At 46.0% G+C, this 17172-nt stretch overlaps 2 protein-coding genes across 16 annotated transcripts in view; both read left to right on the top strand.

Moving 5' to 3' along the window:
- The window catches only part of HRH1 (histamine receptor H1), an 89483-nt gene extending 77115 nt beyond the window's left edge, over nucleotides 1-12368 (top strand). For 5 of the 6 annotated variants that reach the window (XM_082345594.1, XM_082345599.1, XM_082345595.1 and 2 more), the window contains one exon: nucleotides 3195-12368. In XM_082345594.1, the coding sequence (XP_082201720.1) occupies nucleotides 3230-4693 (1464 nt within the window). In that variant the 5' untranslated portion in view covers nucleotides 3195-3229 and the 3' untranslated portion in view covers nucleotides 4694-12368. Of the gene's footprint in view, nucleotides 1-305 lie in introns of all 6 variants that reach the window. The other variant, XM_082345598.1, reaches the window with a different exon arrangement.
- A 441-nt stretch (nucleotides 12369-12809) lies between these two features.
- Nucleotides 12810-17172, top strand: part of ATG7 (autophagy related 7) — a 237849-nt gene continuing 233486 nt past the window's right edge. For 9 of the 10 annotated variants that reach the window (XR_014232333.1, XR_014232334.1, XM_082345567.1 and 6 more), the window contains exon 1: nucleotides 12811-12860. The gene's annotated coding sequence lies outside the window, so the exon portion shown is untranslated. Of the gene's footprint in view, nucleotides 12861-17172 lie in introns of all 10 variants that reach the window. The other variant, XM_082345564.1, reaches the window with a different exon arrangement.

The following is a 17172-nucleotide window of genomic DNA, read 5'->3' as shown; positions in this document are numbered from 1 at the left end:
CCCGGGTCTGGGAAGATCCCACATGCCACGGAGCGGCTGGGCCCGTGAGCCACAACTGCTGAGCCTGCGCGTCTGGAGCCTGTGCCCCGCAAGGGGAGGGGCCGCGATAGTGAAAGGCCCGCGCACCGCGATGAAGAGCGGTCCCCGCACCGCGATGAAGAGTGGCCCCCGCTTGCCGCAACTAGAGAAGGCCCTCGCATGAACCGAAGACCCAACACAGCCAAAAATAAATAATAAATAAATAAATAAAGTAGCTATAAAATTAAAAAAAAAAAAAAAAAAAAGGAGACCTGAAAGTCTTTAAGCGATCACCTCCCCACCTCTCACATATGCCACGGGAGAAGATGCAGGCTGAGAGATCACTCAGAAAATTAGTGATAGAGCTGGAGCAAAATCCGTACTATCCAAGTGGTGCTTTTCCAACAAAGTAACTCAAAGGGTTCCTTCCACAAGGATCAAATGCCTTGGGGTCTTGCTTTTTCTTTTTTAGTTGAAGTATATTATATTTGTTATGGGTAAAAGTCACAGGCATACAACATAGTGATTCAATATTTTTATAGGTTATTTATAGTTATAATAAAATATTGGCTATATTCCCTGTGTTGTACAATATATCCTTGTAGCTTATTTATTTTATACACAGTAGTTTGTACCTCTTAATCCCCTACCCCTATTTTGTCTCTTCCCCCTTCCCTCTCCTCACTGGTAACCACTATTTCTCTCTATCTGTGAATCCGCATTTTTTCTATTATATTCACTAGTTTGTTTTATTTTCTGGATTCCACATATAAGTGATATCATACAGTATTTGTCTTTCTCTGTCTGACTTACTTCACTAAGCATAATGCCCTCTAAGTCCATCCATGTTGTTGCAAATGGCAAAATTTCATTCTTTTATATGGCTGAGTAATATTCCATTATATATATATATATATATATATATATATATATATATACCACAATCTTCTTTATCCATTCATCTGTTGATGGACACTTAGGTTGCTTCCATATCTTGGCAATTGTAAATAATGCTGCTGTGAACATTGGGGTACATTTATCTTTTTGAATCAGTGTTTTTGTTTTTTTTCAGATATATACCCAGGTGTGGAATTGCTGGGTCATATGGTAGTTCTATTTTTAGTTTTTTAAGGAACCTCCATACTGTTCTCCATAATGGTTGCACCAATTTACATTCCCACCAACAGTGTACAAGGGTTCCCGTTTCTCCACATCCTCACCAACATTTGTTATTTGTGGTTTTTTTTTTTTTTTTGATGGTAACCATTCTGATAGGTGTGAGGTGATATCTCATTGTGGTTTTGATTTGCGTTTCCCTGATGATTAGTGATGTTGAGCATCTTTTCATGTGCTTGTTGGCCAGCTGCATGTCCTCTTTGGAAAAATGTCTATTCAGGTCTTCTACCCATTTTTTAATCAGATTCTTTGTTTTTGTTTTTTCTTTTTTAAATTTATTTATTTATTTATTTTTGACTGCATTGGGTCTTCATTGCTGCACATGGGCTTTCTCTAGTTGTGGCAAGCGGGGGCTACTCTTCGTTGCAGTGCGCGGGCTTCTCATTGCAGTGGCTTCTTTTGTTGCGGAGCACGGGCTTTAGGCGCGTGGGCTCAGTAGTTGTGGCTTGCGGGCTCTAGAGCGCAGGCTCAGTAGTTGTGGCGCACAGGCTTAGCTGCTCCGCAGCATGTGGGATCTTCCTGGACCTGGGCTCGAACCCGTGTCCCCTGCATTGGCAGGTGGATTCTTAACCACTGAGCCACCAGGGAAGCCCTCGTTGTTTTTTTGATGTTGAGTTGTATGAGCTAATTATATATATTGGCTATTAACCCCTTATCAGTCATATCATTTGCAAATATTTTCTCCCATTCAGTAGGTTGTCTTTTCATTTTGTTGATGGTTCCCTTTGCTGTGCAAAAGCTTTTAAGTTTAATTAGGTCCATTTGCTTATTTGGGGTCTTGCTTTTTACCTTTAAAAAATCATAAGAATTTGGCCTTCTACTCAAGAATTTATCTGGCTTTGTCTTAATGTAAAAATAATGTTTTTGCTAAAGAGACATTTACACTCTGTTAGTATTTCTCAGTTTTCTTTAAACTCCTACCACTTTTTGATTAATATAAAAATCTAACAATGCCTTCTGGAAGTTTTAATACCTACTTTGACCTCCCTCCCCAATTGAGGATCACCTATAGCAGGATCCAATCTGTTTTCAGTATAGTCCTACTAGCAAAGGTTTTGTTACATATGACTTTGCATATTTTATGTAACGAAAAAAGATTTCAAACACAAAAGTGAAATAATGAATATGCTTTCTCAATTAACATAATCCTCTTCCCATTTGAGAACCATTCATCTAAGGAGATTTTCTAGATTTATTTCATGCTTTGTGTGTCCTGGTAACCTCTTCTGTATTGGTTAGGAGTGCTTTTAGATGCAAGTAAAAACTCCCACAACAGTGACTTAAGCAAAAAAGATATTTAATTATTTCCCATAATAACCAGCCTTGAGGAAGATGATTCCAGGGTCAGTTCAGCAGCTCAGTAATAACAGGTCTCTGGGCTGGCGTCTCAGTGGTGCTTCCCTGATGGCCCTAAGATGATTGCCATAGCCCCGTGCATCACTTCCTGTCACAAAGAAGAGGGCAAGTGGGAAACACACTTTTACTTGTTTTGCTCATTTGTCAGAGAGGAAGAACTTTCCAGAACCGCATCTCTGCCATGAGACTTCCCCATCTACTTCCTTGGCCTCTAGGAGTTGTGTTTCAAACCCACTCCTAGACCAGCCACTGGCAAAGAGGAACAAGGGGGCATATGCAGCTGAGACCAATCATGATGCAGCCCATCTCCCAGGACATGTGCAACATGGGACTTGTACAAACCTCCCCTTGTTTTTGCTCACCCCTCCCCTCACTAGAATGTGAGCTCCTTGAGGACAGAGGTTTTTGTTTTGTTCACTGCTCTGTTCCCAATACCTAGAACAATGCCCAGGAATGCAGTAAATAGTCATCAAGTGAAGGAAGGGAGGAAGGAATGGCTAAAGAAGCAGGGGATATAGGCTGTAGGTAACCAGCAGTGTCTGTCAGCCCCTACAGTATACAACCCTAGCTTGATCACTGTGATAGCACCGAGTGACTACTGATCACCGGGGCTCTGACCTGAATCCTTGTGTCTTTCCTCCCAGGGAGTGAGCCATAGCTGGAGGCTACTCTTGTGCCAATGACCCTTCCCAATTCCTCCAGCGTCTTGGAAGACAAGATGTGTGAGAGGAACAAGACCACCACGCCCAACCCCCAAATGATGCCCCTGGTGGTGGTCCTGAGCGCCATCTCCTTGGTCACAGTGGGACTCAACCTGCTGGTCCTGTATGCTGTGCGCAGCGAGCGGAAGCTACACACGGTGGGGAATCTGTACATCATCAGCCTCTCGGTGGCCGATCTGATCGTGGGGGCCGTCGTCATGCCCATGAACATCCTCTACCTCCTCATGTCCAGGTGGTCCCTGGGGCGCCCTCTCTGCCTCTTTTGGCTTTCCATGGACTATGTGGCCAGCACAGCATCCATTTTCAGCATCTTCATCTTGTGCGTTGATCGCTACCGCTCTGTGCAGCAGCCCCTCAGATACCTGAGGTATCGTACCAAGACCCGAGCATCGGCCACCATCTTGGTGGCCTGGTTTCTCTCCTTCCTGTGGGTTATTCCCATTCTGGGCTGGCATCGCTTCATGTCGAAGACGTCAGGGCACCGGGAGGACAAGTGCGAGACGGACTTCTACGATGTCACCTGGTTCAAGGTCGTGACTGCCATCATCAACTTCTACCTGCCCACCTTGCTCATGCTCTGGTTCTATGCTAAGATCTACAAGGCTGTACAGGAGCACTGTCAGCACCGGGAGCTCATCCGTGGATCCCTCCCGTCCTTCTCTGAAGATAAGCTGAAGCCAGAGGACCTCAGCGTGGGTGCTAAGAAACCAGGGAAGCAGTCTCCCTGGGAGGTTCTGAAAAGGAAGCCGAAAGATGCCGGTGGTGGACCTGTCTTGAAGCCAGCATCCCAAGACCCGAAGGAGATAAAGTCTCCAGGTGTCTTCAGCCAAGAGAAGGATGGAGAACTGGACAAATTCCATTGCTCCCCACTTAACATTGTGCAGATGCAGATGGAGGCAGACGGGAGTGGCAGGGAATACGTAGCCATCAACCAGAGCCAGAGCCAGCTTGAGATGGGTGAGCAGGGCCTGAACATGCATGGGGCCAAGGAGGTATTAGAGGATCAGATCCTAGGTGACAGCCAGTCCTTCTCCCGGACAGACTCAGACACCCCCCGAGAGGTGGCACCCGGGAAAGCTAAATCGAAAAGTGAGTCTAGCACAGGCCTGGATTATATCAAGTTCACCTGGAAGAGGCTTTGCTCACATTCAAGACAGTACGTGTCTGGGTTGCACATGAACCGAGAACGGAAGGCCGCCAAACAATTGGGTTTTATCATGGTGGCCTTCATCATTTGCTGGATTCCTTACTTCATCTTCTTCATGGTCATTGCCTTCTGCGAGAGCTGCTGTAACCAATATGTGCACATGTTCACCATCTGGCTGGGCTACATCAACTCCACGCTGAACCCCCTCATCTACCCCCTGTGCAACGAGAACTTCAAGAAGACGTTCAAGAAAATTCTGCACATTCGCTCCTAAGGGAGGCTACAAGGGGATGTAACTAAGTGATGCTTATGATGTTCCTGAAGGAAACAGAGGAGGAAGCCTGTGCATTGCCAGACACCTGGGCTTTCTGGAGCCAAAAGAATAGCCTTAGGGGCTGGGTAGTTTGGAAAGTTCATAGGCACCATTGGAAGAACAGCAGATGGCGGTGGTCAGCAGAGAGACTATACCCTGAGAGCAGAATATTTCCAAGAGAATCGGATCTGGTTGAGCTCTCCTGCTCCTAGGGAAATGTGGGCGCCTCAGACTCACATTGTAATTCAAGCTTTCAGACTCGAATTAATGGGCAACTGAAGGGATACGTGGGTAGAGTTCCAGTAGAGAAGTAGACAGAACTCTGGAGCCTTCCTGGAATGGAACTATACGACTGTGCAGAGACCTTATATTGATACACACAGACAGATGCTGTCCCCTGCCAGGGGTCACCTTGAGAGGCAGGACAGCTATTCCACTGTGACTGCCACTTCTCAGAACACCTCTCCTCTGAGCCTCTTTTACAGCTTTCTCCAGACCCAGTGTTTGAACCACCTTGGAAATTCTGCCTTATTATTTCTCACTCACGCACATCTTAGAGTTGATAGGAAATTATGCAGTCCGCATATCCATCATTTTCAAACCCAAATTCCTTTTTTGCTATTAAAAAAAAAAGCTAAATGCTGCCCTCAAAGAGAAAAGAATATTTTTTAAATGGTTGTTCATTAAAAACCAAAAAGGGGAGTGGAGAGAAGAAAGCCATATTTCTTGAGGGCTGTGCCAGGTTGATGTCATTTAAGCCCCATGACACCCCACAACAGGAGGGTGGTAGTACAAGAGAAGCAAATTGAAGTGCAGCAAGGTGAAATAAGGTGCCTGAGATCACACAGCTAGTTATAGGAGAGCTAGAGTGAACATCCTGTGGTTTCAGCTCATTGTAACACATTTTCTACTAAAGGCAAAAATTTGTTCTATTCAGCACACACACACACACACAAATTCCTGAGAGTGGTGGCAATTCTCAGGAGTATATTGAGGGCTTCCCTGGTGGCGCAGTGGTTAAGAATCCGCCTGCCAACACAGGCGACATGGGTTCGAGCCCTGGTCAGGGAAGATCCCACATTCCGCGGAGCAGCTAAGCCCGTGCGCCACGGCTACTGAGCCTGCACTCTAGAGCCTGCGAGCCACAACTACTGAGCCCACGCACCTAGAGCCCGTGCTCCACAACAAGAGAAGCCACTGCAATGAGAAGTCCGCGCACCGCAACGAAGAGTAGTCCCCGCTCACCGCAACGAGAGAAAGCCTGCGTGCAGCAATGAGGACCCAACACAGCCAAAAATAAATAAATAAATAAATTTATTTTTTAAAAAAAGCGTATATTGAGAGCAGGAAGAGCTGACATAGATGTTTGTGGCCACAGAGGTGATACTTTTGAAGGGACAGTGTGCATTTTCATCTGTGAGTTTTGCTGTTTATCCAAGAAGAGTCATCATGTTCTTTTATAGGCAAACCTCTTAAGTCAAAACTAGCAAAGGCATGGGAACACGCAGTTTTACTTGGTGTTTATATTGCAATCTGGTTATGATTTATATTTTAAAACTTCATGCTAAACTGTAATCTATGTAGCTAGTGGGAGTGCCTGTACAAGCTGGTATTTTATGTCGTATGTTCCTGTTTGCATGATCTGTTAAAATGAGAGATTTTTTACCTACCTAAAATATGATCTTTGAAACTATACTGTTACAAGTTTGATTGATTTAATACTACCTTTCTGAGTCTCTTGGACTGAGAAGATGTATTGAAATGTAATGTCAAATGTTACAAGATCTGATACAAGGTTTCTCTTTGGTTTTGTAAGGACATATACATTCACATTTGTAAACATCTTTAGGAAAGGACTTACTTTTTATAACAAGCTTCACTCTCTACTTTGCATCTCCCAAAGCTCTTCTCCCTCAAAACCGGGGGAGTTAAGGAGACTTTTATCCTGGTTTAGGTTATCCTGCAGCTGGTCTGTTTCCAGGTCAGAAACCAGGAAGAGTTACTTCCCGGGACCCCTCAGGACCCAGGAGCACTTTTAAGGACTACCCCACGCAGACAAATGGCTAAGTGCCTGTTATTGATGTTGATGAACAGTTGAGGCAACTAGTGGTTACGAGCCCTGACTTTGGGTCAACGAGACTTGGATTTGAATCTGACAAGAACAAAAAATGGTCAATATAAATTGCCAGAGCATAATAAACAAGGTCCATGGATTATTGTGTACAGTGTTTATGGTGCTTGCAGAGTGAATGGTACCCAGTGGGGACTCAAGTAGTTTTAAAATATACTGAGCGTATACTTTTGTGCTCTACCACTGTTATCTAATCTAATCTCTACAACACCTCGTGAGGCAGATTTCTGTATTTTTACAAACAGGCAAACCAAAGCGCAGAGGGATTAATAAGGACCAGGTCCAAGATCTGATTGTGGAATGGGCTTCCTTTCCACGGTATCAGCCTGCTCTTCCTACGCCTGTCTGTATGCTTGAATTAATTCTTAAATTCATGAAAGACAAGGGACTATGGTGCAGACGTAACTCAGCCCTAGCCCACTCAGGAAAGAATCAGTGGCTGATGGCTTACACAAAATCCAGTTGAAACCAGGCTCTCTGCCCAAAATATGAAAATAAATACCTTCTTGGAAAAGGCTGTCAGAGACCTTGATTATAGATTAAAACTTGCAGACTCAGAAGCCCCTTTGGGTTTCTTTTTATGGACTTAAAGCTGATGAGCTTAAAGCCAATTCCTCCACTGACCAATTTGCCAAATTGACCAAATGTTGGCTTCTTTTTAACTATTTACAAGGTTTACAGCAATGCATGTTGGGTGAGGTTTTTAAGAGACGTTTTCTGCAATTGTTGTGAAGTTAGAGTAACAGATTTTTGTTTTTCTTCACAGCCACATATTGAAGAAGGTTCAATATGCTTTGTTCCCAGATCACTGCTGTTGCAGGGAGAGACCAAGTTGCAGAGAGGGGAGAAATAGAGGTGAAGAGACTTCAGGTGACAGAGGGGAAAACAAGGCGTAGAAATAAGAGGAAACTAGGGGAGGCAGGGGTGTTACCGAGCCCAAGCTCCTATTGCTCCTGCAGGACAGGCCAGTAAATCAAGAGACGAGCTGTGGGAGCTGGGAATGGTGACTTCATCTGGGAAGCCAGCGGACCAAAAAGAAGGTGGACTAGTGTCCCAAAGAGCCATCTTCCCGAGTTAGAATTCAGGCTTATTTTATACTAAAAGGAGAGGGGATAAGGTCCTAGTTCCGGCCAGACTTCAGAGGGGATGTGTTCATTTCTTCCTTCCTGCAGCCATTCGCAGGTGGGCCTGGTCAGGATGCTTCCTGTGAGCTAAACAAAAGTATTTTCACTTAATGCTCATTACGTGGGAGGCAGGGTTCCCAGAGGTGGGCCATTATGTATAATTTAAGCCTATAGGCAACATCCCTTTAGTGATTAATTTGTAATAGAATACAAAGGTTCTTCCCTGTTACGGGGTTGGGGGGGTCAGAGAGGAGGGATCTAGGGGAAGAGATGGGGGACACCAAGGAACAGAAGAGGGAGGAAGGGGGAAATGAAGTGTAGAGGGACAGAGATGGGGAGAGATTAAGAGGCAGAGAGATGGAGACATTTAGGGGAAGACAAAGTGAGAAACTGAGGAATGGGAAAGGAGACAGAAGGAGAAGTGAAAAGCAGGAGACAGAGCATAAACTGAGTGGCATGATATTAATACACTCAAGAAAAACCTACATTCAAGAATATATTCTTCATTAATGTGTTCATAAGTTAAATATAGTCAAAGGAAGAATAAAGCCATCCTTAATTTTTGGTAAAGAGAAAATTCTTTCAAATGCCTCTCTGAAGGCAACATGAAAACCATCAACTACAACATCATATAAATCTATAAAAGCTTGCAAAGCCATTCCATCCAGTAGAAATCGCCATAAACTTTAGACATTGGTAAGTTAGTGTTACGCGAAAAACTGAGTTTGCCTCTTGGTGCATATCAATCTGAAAGATACAGCCAAGCCCAAGAGCAGGAGAAGGAAGTATTTATTCCTTGCAGCAAGTAAGGAGAACCCCGGGGATCTTTCCCAAAGCAGTGCCTCCCCAACAGCAAAACTGGGAAGTTTTAAGCTAGGGGTACACGTATATTCATGGAGGAGCGTGGGCGTTGAATGAAGTCACAAGGGTCCTAAAAGGTCCACATCATCAGCCGTTAGGTTCCAGTTGATCTGGTGGTTGAGCATCTGAGGGTGGGGGCGAATTAAATTCTGCAAAACAGCTCAAGAAAGTGCTTCAGGGCTAGTCTCTACCATTGGAACAGAAGTGGGAGTCTTTACAAATGATATGTTATTTTTGCTGTTGTTGCTTCTCTTGCCTGATAACAGTCATTTGTTCCTGCATTTTTTGTTGTTGTTGTTCCTTTAAGATCATTAATTACAGAGACCTGTTCAAAGATAAGCATTGTGGCCAGGCTCAGATCACAAAATGGCTTAGGCCAAAAATGGCTTCTCTTATGTCAGGAAAGCCAGGCCTAGTTCTCTTTCTCTGGGGACCCCCTACCCTATCTGCTTACATTAGCAAAATGTCCATTTAGAAAATCCATGAGTCTGTAGATTAGCCATTTGATAACTTTGTCATTTGGTTACTTGGCTGGCAGAAAATCGCTTGTCTCTCTTTTGAAGATGGGTCTTCTGGAAGGTAGATTCAAGTCTTAACAGCAAGGCGAAGAAGATGCAGGGCTCTCCTGGCTGTGACGCATTCTAAGTGCTGTAAAGAAACAATGCTGTTAAGACCTAATTTGCCAGCATATCATGCCACAATTTCTTGGGCTTTCAAAGTCTAGGTTGTGCAGTGGTTCCCACTGGGGGGGGGATGGGTCTTCAACTGAGCTGCAAGACAAGTGATGAAAGTACATTGACCTGGATCTCTGTGGTCTTGAATAAGTGTCATGGGCCTCGTTGCCCTACTGTGTCTGAGAACATTCTCTGCCTTTTTATGGTTCCTGGTCTTGCATCTTTTTTGATGCTCCATCATCTTGGTTCCCCAGTTGTCTGTCTCCCCCATGCTGGGCAGCAGGGGCAGATCTTCTGCTCTGAGCCTCACCCTAATTCCATGCTAACATGGAGGCCACATCTGTGACCTAAGTGACCATCTACTTTGGATGCCCAGACCGCATCTAATAATATAACACACACTTTTGAGCACTTCTTGGGCCAGTCCTTGGGGCCAGGCCTTAGGAGACAGTGGATGACATACAGACATGGCTTCCACCTCATGGACCTACTGCAGGGTTGCAAGCGACAGAAACCAGCTTTGTGAATGGCTACTGGGGTGTTTTGTGGAATCCAGTAACACTTTTTTTTTTTTTAACTGGTGGTGCAGTGCACACTTGGGTGAATATGTCTTTTCTGGTTTTTAAATTATTTATTTTTGGCTGCGTTGGGTCTTCGTTGCTGCGCACGGGCTTTCTCTAGTTGCGGTGAGCGGGAGCTACTCTTCGTTGTGGTGCATGGGTTTCTCATGGCGGTGGCTTCCCTTGTTGTGGAGCACGGGTTCTAGGAGCACAGGCTCAGTAGTTGTGGCACAAGGGCTCAGTAGCTGTGGCTCACGGGGTCTAGAGCGCAGGCTCAGTAGTTGTGGCACATGGGCTTGGTTGCTCTGCAGCATGTGGGATCTTCCCGGACCAGGGCTCGAACCCATGTCCCCTGCACTGGCGGATTCTTAACCGAATCCAGTAACACTTTGGATGACCTCACCCCTGAAAGGCTTGAGCCAAGGCAGCCACAGGAACCTCAACAACCAGAGTCCAAGGAAGTTCCTGCTAGACTGCTGCTGTTGACCTATGTGAATTATTCCTGTTCCTACTCGCTGTGAGTATCAGTTCAAAAGTCCAAAGCTGAGGGTGAAGAATCATCTTATATCCACCTCTGATGCAATCAACTGTAAAGGGAGGTGGGGGCCAGTTGGCACATGTGGTCCAAACATGGCTGGAGGAACAGTTCCCAGAGAAGCAGGAATCATTGTGAGCTGGGTGGAAACTCCAAAAAATGTATTCATTACAAGGATCTCAAAGTCCAGCAGAGGAAACCTTATAAAGAACTAACTTCAACTCAGCCTCACAGGTGCTTTATCAAGTGAAACACAGGGGTAGGTGGATGTCAGGCATGCCTTCACCTAGGAGGTGACATCCCCACTGTTTTTTTTTTTTTTTAAACCAAGTTTATTACATTCAATATATACAGTAAAATGCACCCATTTTAAATGTGCAGTTCAATGAGTTTTCAGAAATGTGAACGCCCATGTCATCCTGATCTCAGTCAAGATATAGAACATTTCTATCACCTCAGAAAGTTTCTCATGGCACTTTGCAGACAGTGCTCCCCTTTATACCCTAGGCAACCCCTGATCTGACTTCTATCACTATAGATTAGTTTTGCTGATTCTAGAACTTTCCATATGTGGAATCATATTGTATGGACTCTTTTTCCTTCAACATTTTGTCTAAGATTCACCGACATTTCAAAACTGTGTTTTGAAGACTAAGAGGAAGAACGAGGATACTGCAGGGATGGAGACGTAAAAGAGCAGAATGAGTAGAGTGTGCTTTAAACAGCAGAATTAGTTTTGTGTGACCCGAGCATGCGGTCCGAGGGGGCAGTGGCAGGAGAGGAGCCTGATAAAATGGAAAGAGTTGACAAAGTTGAATTCTCCCTGAGCCCTGCACTCTTGAGAAACAGTGATGGTGAAGAAATCCCCCCACTCTTTTGTGCTCCGGAAATGGTTTACTGCCAAGAGACATCCATTCCCATAGGACCTACGTAAGATTTGGAGATGCTTCCCTTGTTTACCTGTGGCAAGGCTAGACACAGTCCTTCTGAATTCCTGTTCTTTACCTTATAAATGATTTGCTGAACTACTGCTCTCCACTGATCAATCAGAACAAAATGCTGATCAACCAAAGTTTAAACTTCTCTCATTTCCCCAGGCTCTTTTGACCCACCCTCAGCCTGAGCCAGCATATAACTGGCCTCAAGGTAAAACATTCTCCGATTTACTACTATGGGATCAAGCCACCCTTTCTTCCCACTTTTCCACATCCAGTTCTCTCTAGCTTTCTTCAGTCTTCCTGAGAAGGAAGAACTCTTTTTGCATAACCCTTGAGACACCTGCAGAGCTTTCGGCTGGAGTGGTCTCCCCACGGCTATAGTCTTGCCCCTTCCCCTCCCCCACCCTTTGCAATAATCCTTCTGAATAAAGTACTTAATAAGTCTGGATTTGTTTTCTTATTTAGCAAACAGGCTTCCGTTAGAATCCTAGCCCAAAAGCTCTTTAACCTTCAACAAGCCACAACTTCTCCTAGCCTCTGTTCTTTCATGTGTAAAATGGGGATAATATAACCTTTACCTTGTAGGACCTTTGTGACCACTAAAGATGGGAAACCATGAAAATATGATAGTCAATAAATAGGAGTCAATAGAGTTACATCAGAGTCACGGCCTTACATGTCAGATTAGGTTTACACTCACTATTGTCTCTTCCACACCTGTCCAATGCTTGGCACTTGGCTCAGTAAAGAATTTAGAATGAATACCTTTATCCCACTGATAGCGGGCGGGGGTGGGGTTTGAAAATAATACCTGGTTTAGAAAGAGCAGGTTGGTCACTGTTGACTTTCATCCAGCCTTTACGTATTAAAAAGGGCCGTCTCTCCACACCTGCCTCCCTAACGGTCCCTGTGATACATTTGATGCTGCCTCTCCTGGAAAACGGAAATGATAATTCCTGTCATCCTCTGAAATCACTGGCGAGAAGGATGAGCACTTTTTTAACAGCCTGAGGGGCATACACACATTCCCACATCTGATAAGAGAAAGTCTCCCCATCAGCTCTCACAAGGGGTCCTAGCCCACCTCCTGAGGCCCCGCCTTGCCCACGGCTCAAGTTCCTCCCACTCAGCTGGGTGCTAGGGGCTCCTTTACCTGGCGGGCTCGTGGCTCCGGGTGCGCATGTGCGCACTTCCTCCAAACCCACCCACACACCCCTCCCTTCCCGGCTGGCGGGGGCGGGGCCACATTGCGTCATCGGGGCGCGCGCGGCGGACAGCGCCGTGGTTGCCGGAAGTTGGGCGGCGGTAAGTGAGCCGCGTTGGTGAGGGAGGAGTGGGGTCCTGCGCGGTCGGTTTTGGAGCCCCGGGGAGAAGGGGCGAGCTCGGCGGTGAGGGCGAGGGTCACGGCGGGTCTGAGGATCCTGGTCCTCCCTCCTCGAGGGAGTCACTGACTCCGGCTCTCGCCTTCTGTCTCCGGTCACGTCCCCTCAGACTGGTTCAGCGCGGGGTCTTCTGACTAGGAAGCTCCTGCTGATTAACGAAGTCATTCCCGCCTGTCCCCTGGCAGCAAGTGCTCCGAATCTCCAGTGTTGGAACACGGGAGACAGGCCGCCTGGGCTCTCCTCCTGGCTTTGCCGGTTCTGCTGTGTGACTGGCGCGTCTTTTCTGGCCAACTCCTCTCTTCTCCTTATGTGACATGATTTTGAAACCCTTTAAGGAGTTGAATACAGGGCTCTCATTCAACCACAGGGTCCTTTTTCTGTTCTCAGCCAGCTTCTCATAATAGAGAATAAGCGTAAACACTAATTGAGCTTCTGCTGCATGCCTGCCACTGCTCTGCAAGCTGGGAATACCAAAGTAAGTAAGGTACACATCCCTGTCTTCAAGGAGTTAATTTTTTTTTTTTTTTAAGTCAAGGAGATAGCAGCACTATAGAATGAAGCTGTTGTAGAAGTTTGCTGGAGGAGGACTTAGGGTGCTTGTAAGTCAGGCCGAGGCATCAGTAGGCTTCTGTGAGGAGGTGTTGCTTTATCCAGGTCCTGAAGGTTGAGCAGGTTTAGTCAGGTGAAGAGGGCTGGTAGCTGGGACCATATCGCAGACACTGGGAGTGGCATAAACAGAAGCCTGTACAATGAATGACCTGCAAGTAGTTCACCCAAGTTGGAGTGTCCAGTTGTAAAAGAGGTGATTCTGGAAAGCCAGATCATGAAGGATCTTGTGGGTGATAGCATGTGAGGAACAGACTTTGGAAGTTGTGATACTTGTATGCCATTTCTGGCTTTGCCCCTGAGCTAGTTTCATGACCTTGGGCAAGTCACTTCCTTTCTTAGCTTCAGTTTCCTCATCTATAAAAAGGACAAACAGGGAGCTCCCTGATGGCCTAGTGGTTAGGATTATGGGCTTTCACTGCCGTGGCCCGGGTTCAATCCCTGGTCGGGAAACGGAGAGCCCACAAGCCGTGTGGTGTTGCAAAAAACAAAACACAACAAAACAAAACCCCAAAACAAAACAACAGCAACAAAGAATAAAAAACAACAACAAAAAAAGGGCAAACATTAACCTACCTCCTAGGGTTGCTGTGAGAAGCAAATGAGATGATGTGTTACTCACTTGGCACTAGTAGATGGTAAACAATAAGCTGTAGCAGTTACAATTGCCATGTTAAGAAGCTTTATTTGAAAGTGTGGCTGTGAAGAGTGGAGTCCTGTGGAATTTTACACAGGGGTCTGACATGGTCTCATCTGTTTCAAATTACCCAGGCAATGATGTGCTGATTACACTGGGTGGGGAAGGACCCACAGGGAAACCAGTCAGGGCACTTTTGCCATGGTCCAGGTGACAGAGGAGGGAGGCCAGAACCAAGGCAGCGGCTATGTGGATGGAGAGGGCTGGGTGGATTTGAGAGACCAAGGAAGTGGGATTTGCTGGACTGGTAACTGATTGGATGATACCTCGAGTCAGGAGTCAGGATATTGGGGGTGGAGTGGGGAATGAATCCTCTTTGTGGAAATAAATAATAAGTTCTTTGATCAGTGGTCCCTGATTGGTTATCCCTGACCTCAGAGATTTTATTTGGAAGTCAGAATGGCCTCTGTCCTCCACTTTTACCCAGGGAAGTAAGATTCACTAATGCCTTCCTGCTGTCTATCTCCAGATAAAGCCTCCTGGCTTTCTCCAGTGTAAGTAAAGCCCCACTGTGTGTTCAAGGGAGAATGAATAGGTGCTGCTTTGTTGCCAGGCCGACGGCATGCATCTCCATGGTCTCGTTAGGCTGGGTGACATCCTGTCTGCCTGGTCTCAGTCCAGCCACAGAATGATCGCCTCTGGGACTTTCACACCTTCTTCTTTCTGGTTACCGTCCTTTGAACTTGTTCCTGTGTGTTGGTCTCTTTGTGACTGTGTGGCATAGAAAGCAAGTCCTCTTTTCTCCGGGAGTCTGGCCATGCACAGCAGGACTGTACTCTTCTTTCCATAACCTAAGGCCCTGCGCGGCTCTGCTGGGCCTCGTTGTAGACGCTTCACGCTCTTGACACTGTCACACTATCTGAGAGCCAGCCGGGCTCTCAGCACTGCCCACACGTCCCTCCTTGTCTCTCACGTCTTCATCCCTCTCCCGGCTTCCTACCCTGCCTTTGACTTCACTGAGTTGCAGCCATCAGTCAAGGCTCCTCAACTTCTGGCATTACAAACTTATCTCCAGCTGACCCTATTGCTTTGCCTTTTATTCTAATTCTGTGAAAAAATGGTGTTTGTTCTAAGGTTAGTTCCTTTGCGTATGCTGAGATCCTGTCTCCTCCTTTTCCTCAGGACCTGGTTCCATCATTTGTCCCATTTCTTTCCTGTTTAACTTATCCCTCTAATTTAAGTATCCTCTGTTTACTCTAATTTTCAAAAAAACAAAGCACCCTCCCATTAACCTCTGCTGTACCCTGTCACACCTCCTTTTCCCAGCCACTTTTCTTGGACAAGGTGCCACCTCTACTTCCTGAAGTCATCATTCACTGAAATTCTACTTCTGCATCACCCCTCCCCCAAAACTGCTCTCCTCAAAGTCATCAGGCCTTGGTGTTGCCAGAACCCCTGGCAACAGAAGGAACTCTTTTCCTTCCTTATCTTTTGCGTTCTCAGCACGTCTGACACTGCTCATACTCCTTCACTTATAAAATCCACTCCTGCTTTGAGCTCTCTCTCTGGCCATTTCCCCTCAGTTTCCATTGTGGGCTCTTTTCCTCCTTTTGTCCTTTAAATGCTAGTTTTCCTCAAGGCCCTGCCTTCTACTCATTGCTCTTCTCAACCACAGTGTGAACTCTCATTTCTGTGCCAGTGACCGCTGCTCTGGATCTTGAGTCCAGAGCTCTCCTGAGTGCCAGCCCTAAAACTCTGCGAGTCCAAAACTAAGCTCATCATCTTCTCTCCAAACCTGTGATTCTCTCTCCATTCTTTACGCTCGCTCATTCACTTTCTGCATTTATTCATTCCAATGAGTAAACGTTATGAACCCTGGGAGTCATCTTGGACTTTTCCCTCTCATCCCATCCCTCCCTTCCTCCTTCCCAGCCTGGGCAGTCATCAGAGTTCTACAGGTTCTTCTTCCTTGATATCTCCTGATACGTTTTTGCTTCCATTTCCTCTCCCACTGCCTTAGTTCAGGCCCTTCTCACTTCCTGCCTATATTCCTGCCCAACCTCTGAGCTGGTTGCCCTGCCTCAGCAGTCTGGCCCTAGCTGGTGCTGGAGTGCCCTTTCTAAAATGCAGACCTTTGCTAAAATACAAATCAGTAGCTTTTCATGGAAGACCTTTCATGATTTGGCATTCACCTACTTTTCTGGTGTGGTTTCCAGCTACTCTGCCACATGAACCTTTTCTTCTCGCCATACAGAACTCTTTGTGTTTTCTGAAACATACCATGCTATTTCCTTTGTTCATAGATTCAGTCATCAGCAGGTATTTTTTGGGCACCTGTGAGGTGCTAGGACTGAGTCAGGTGCTGGGAAAACAATGACTGATGGAGGACAATGAGAAACTGACACAGTTCCTTTCTCAAAGAGCTTTTCTCCTAGTAAGGAAGACTGACATTCATCAGTATGTATAAAATAACTGTGCATGTGCTGTGAAGTGGGAGGTAATGGTGCTTTTTGTCGGTAGTATACAGGAGAACTGACCTAAGCAGGAGACGAGGGAGTCAGGGAAGCCTTCCCTCTACTGATGGTTGAGCTCAGATTTGATGGGAGAAGAGGAATTAAGTAGACGCTGGGCATGTGGATGGACAAGAACATTCTAAGCTTGTGCAGAGGCCATGGGGGTGTTTCTAGAATTGGAGACGTGGAACTGAGAGAGCTTCCTCCTTTTGCCTGGAGTGTCCCTACTCCCCACTGTAGCCTTCCTCATCCAGTGGGACTGGCTTGGGCTGGTGCTGCTGACCACCCCCTCTCCCAACCATCCAAAGGACATTTGGAAGTGTGTGGAGCTGTTGTATTTTGTGACATGACCACGGGGCATTACTGCATTTAAGAGGGTACCAGGGGTGCTAGACATTCTGCAATGTGTGGGGCTAGCAGCAAATGAAAAAGAATTGTCCCACCCAACATGTCAAGTGGTGTCCCTGTTGAGAATCCAC

The sequence above is a fragment of the Balaenoptera borealis genome, assembly GCF_965194805.1.
Source record: "Balaenoptera borealis genome assembly, chromosome: 12".
Lineage (NCBI taxonomy): Eukaryota > Metazoa > Chordata > Mammalia > Artiodactyla > Balaenopteridae > Balaenoptera > Balaenoptera borealis.
Note: the sequence above shows the minus strand (reverse complement) of the source record. Positions and strands in the feature narration are given on the sequence as shown.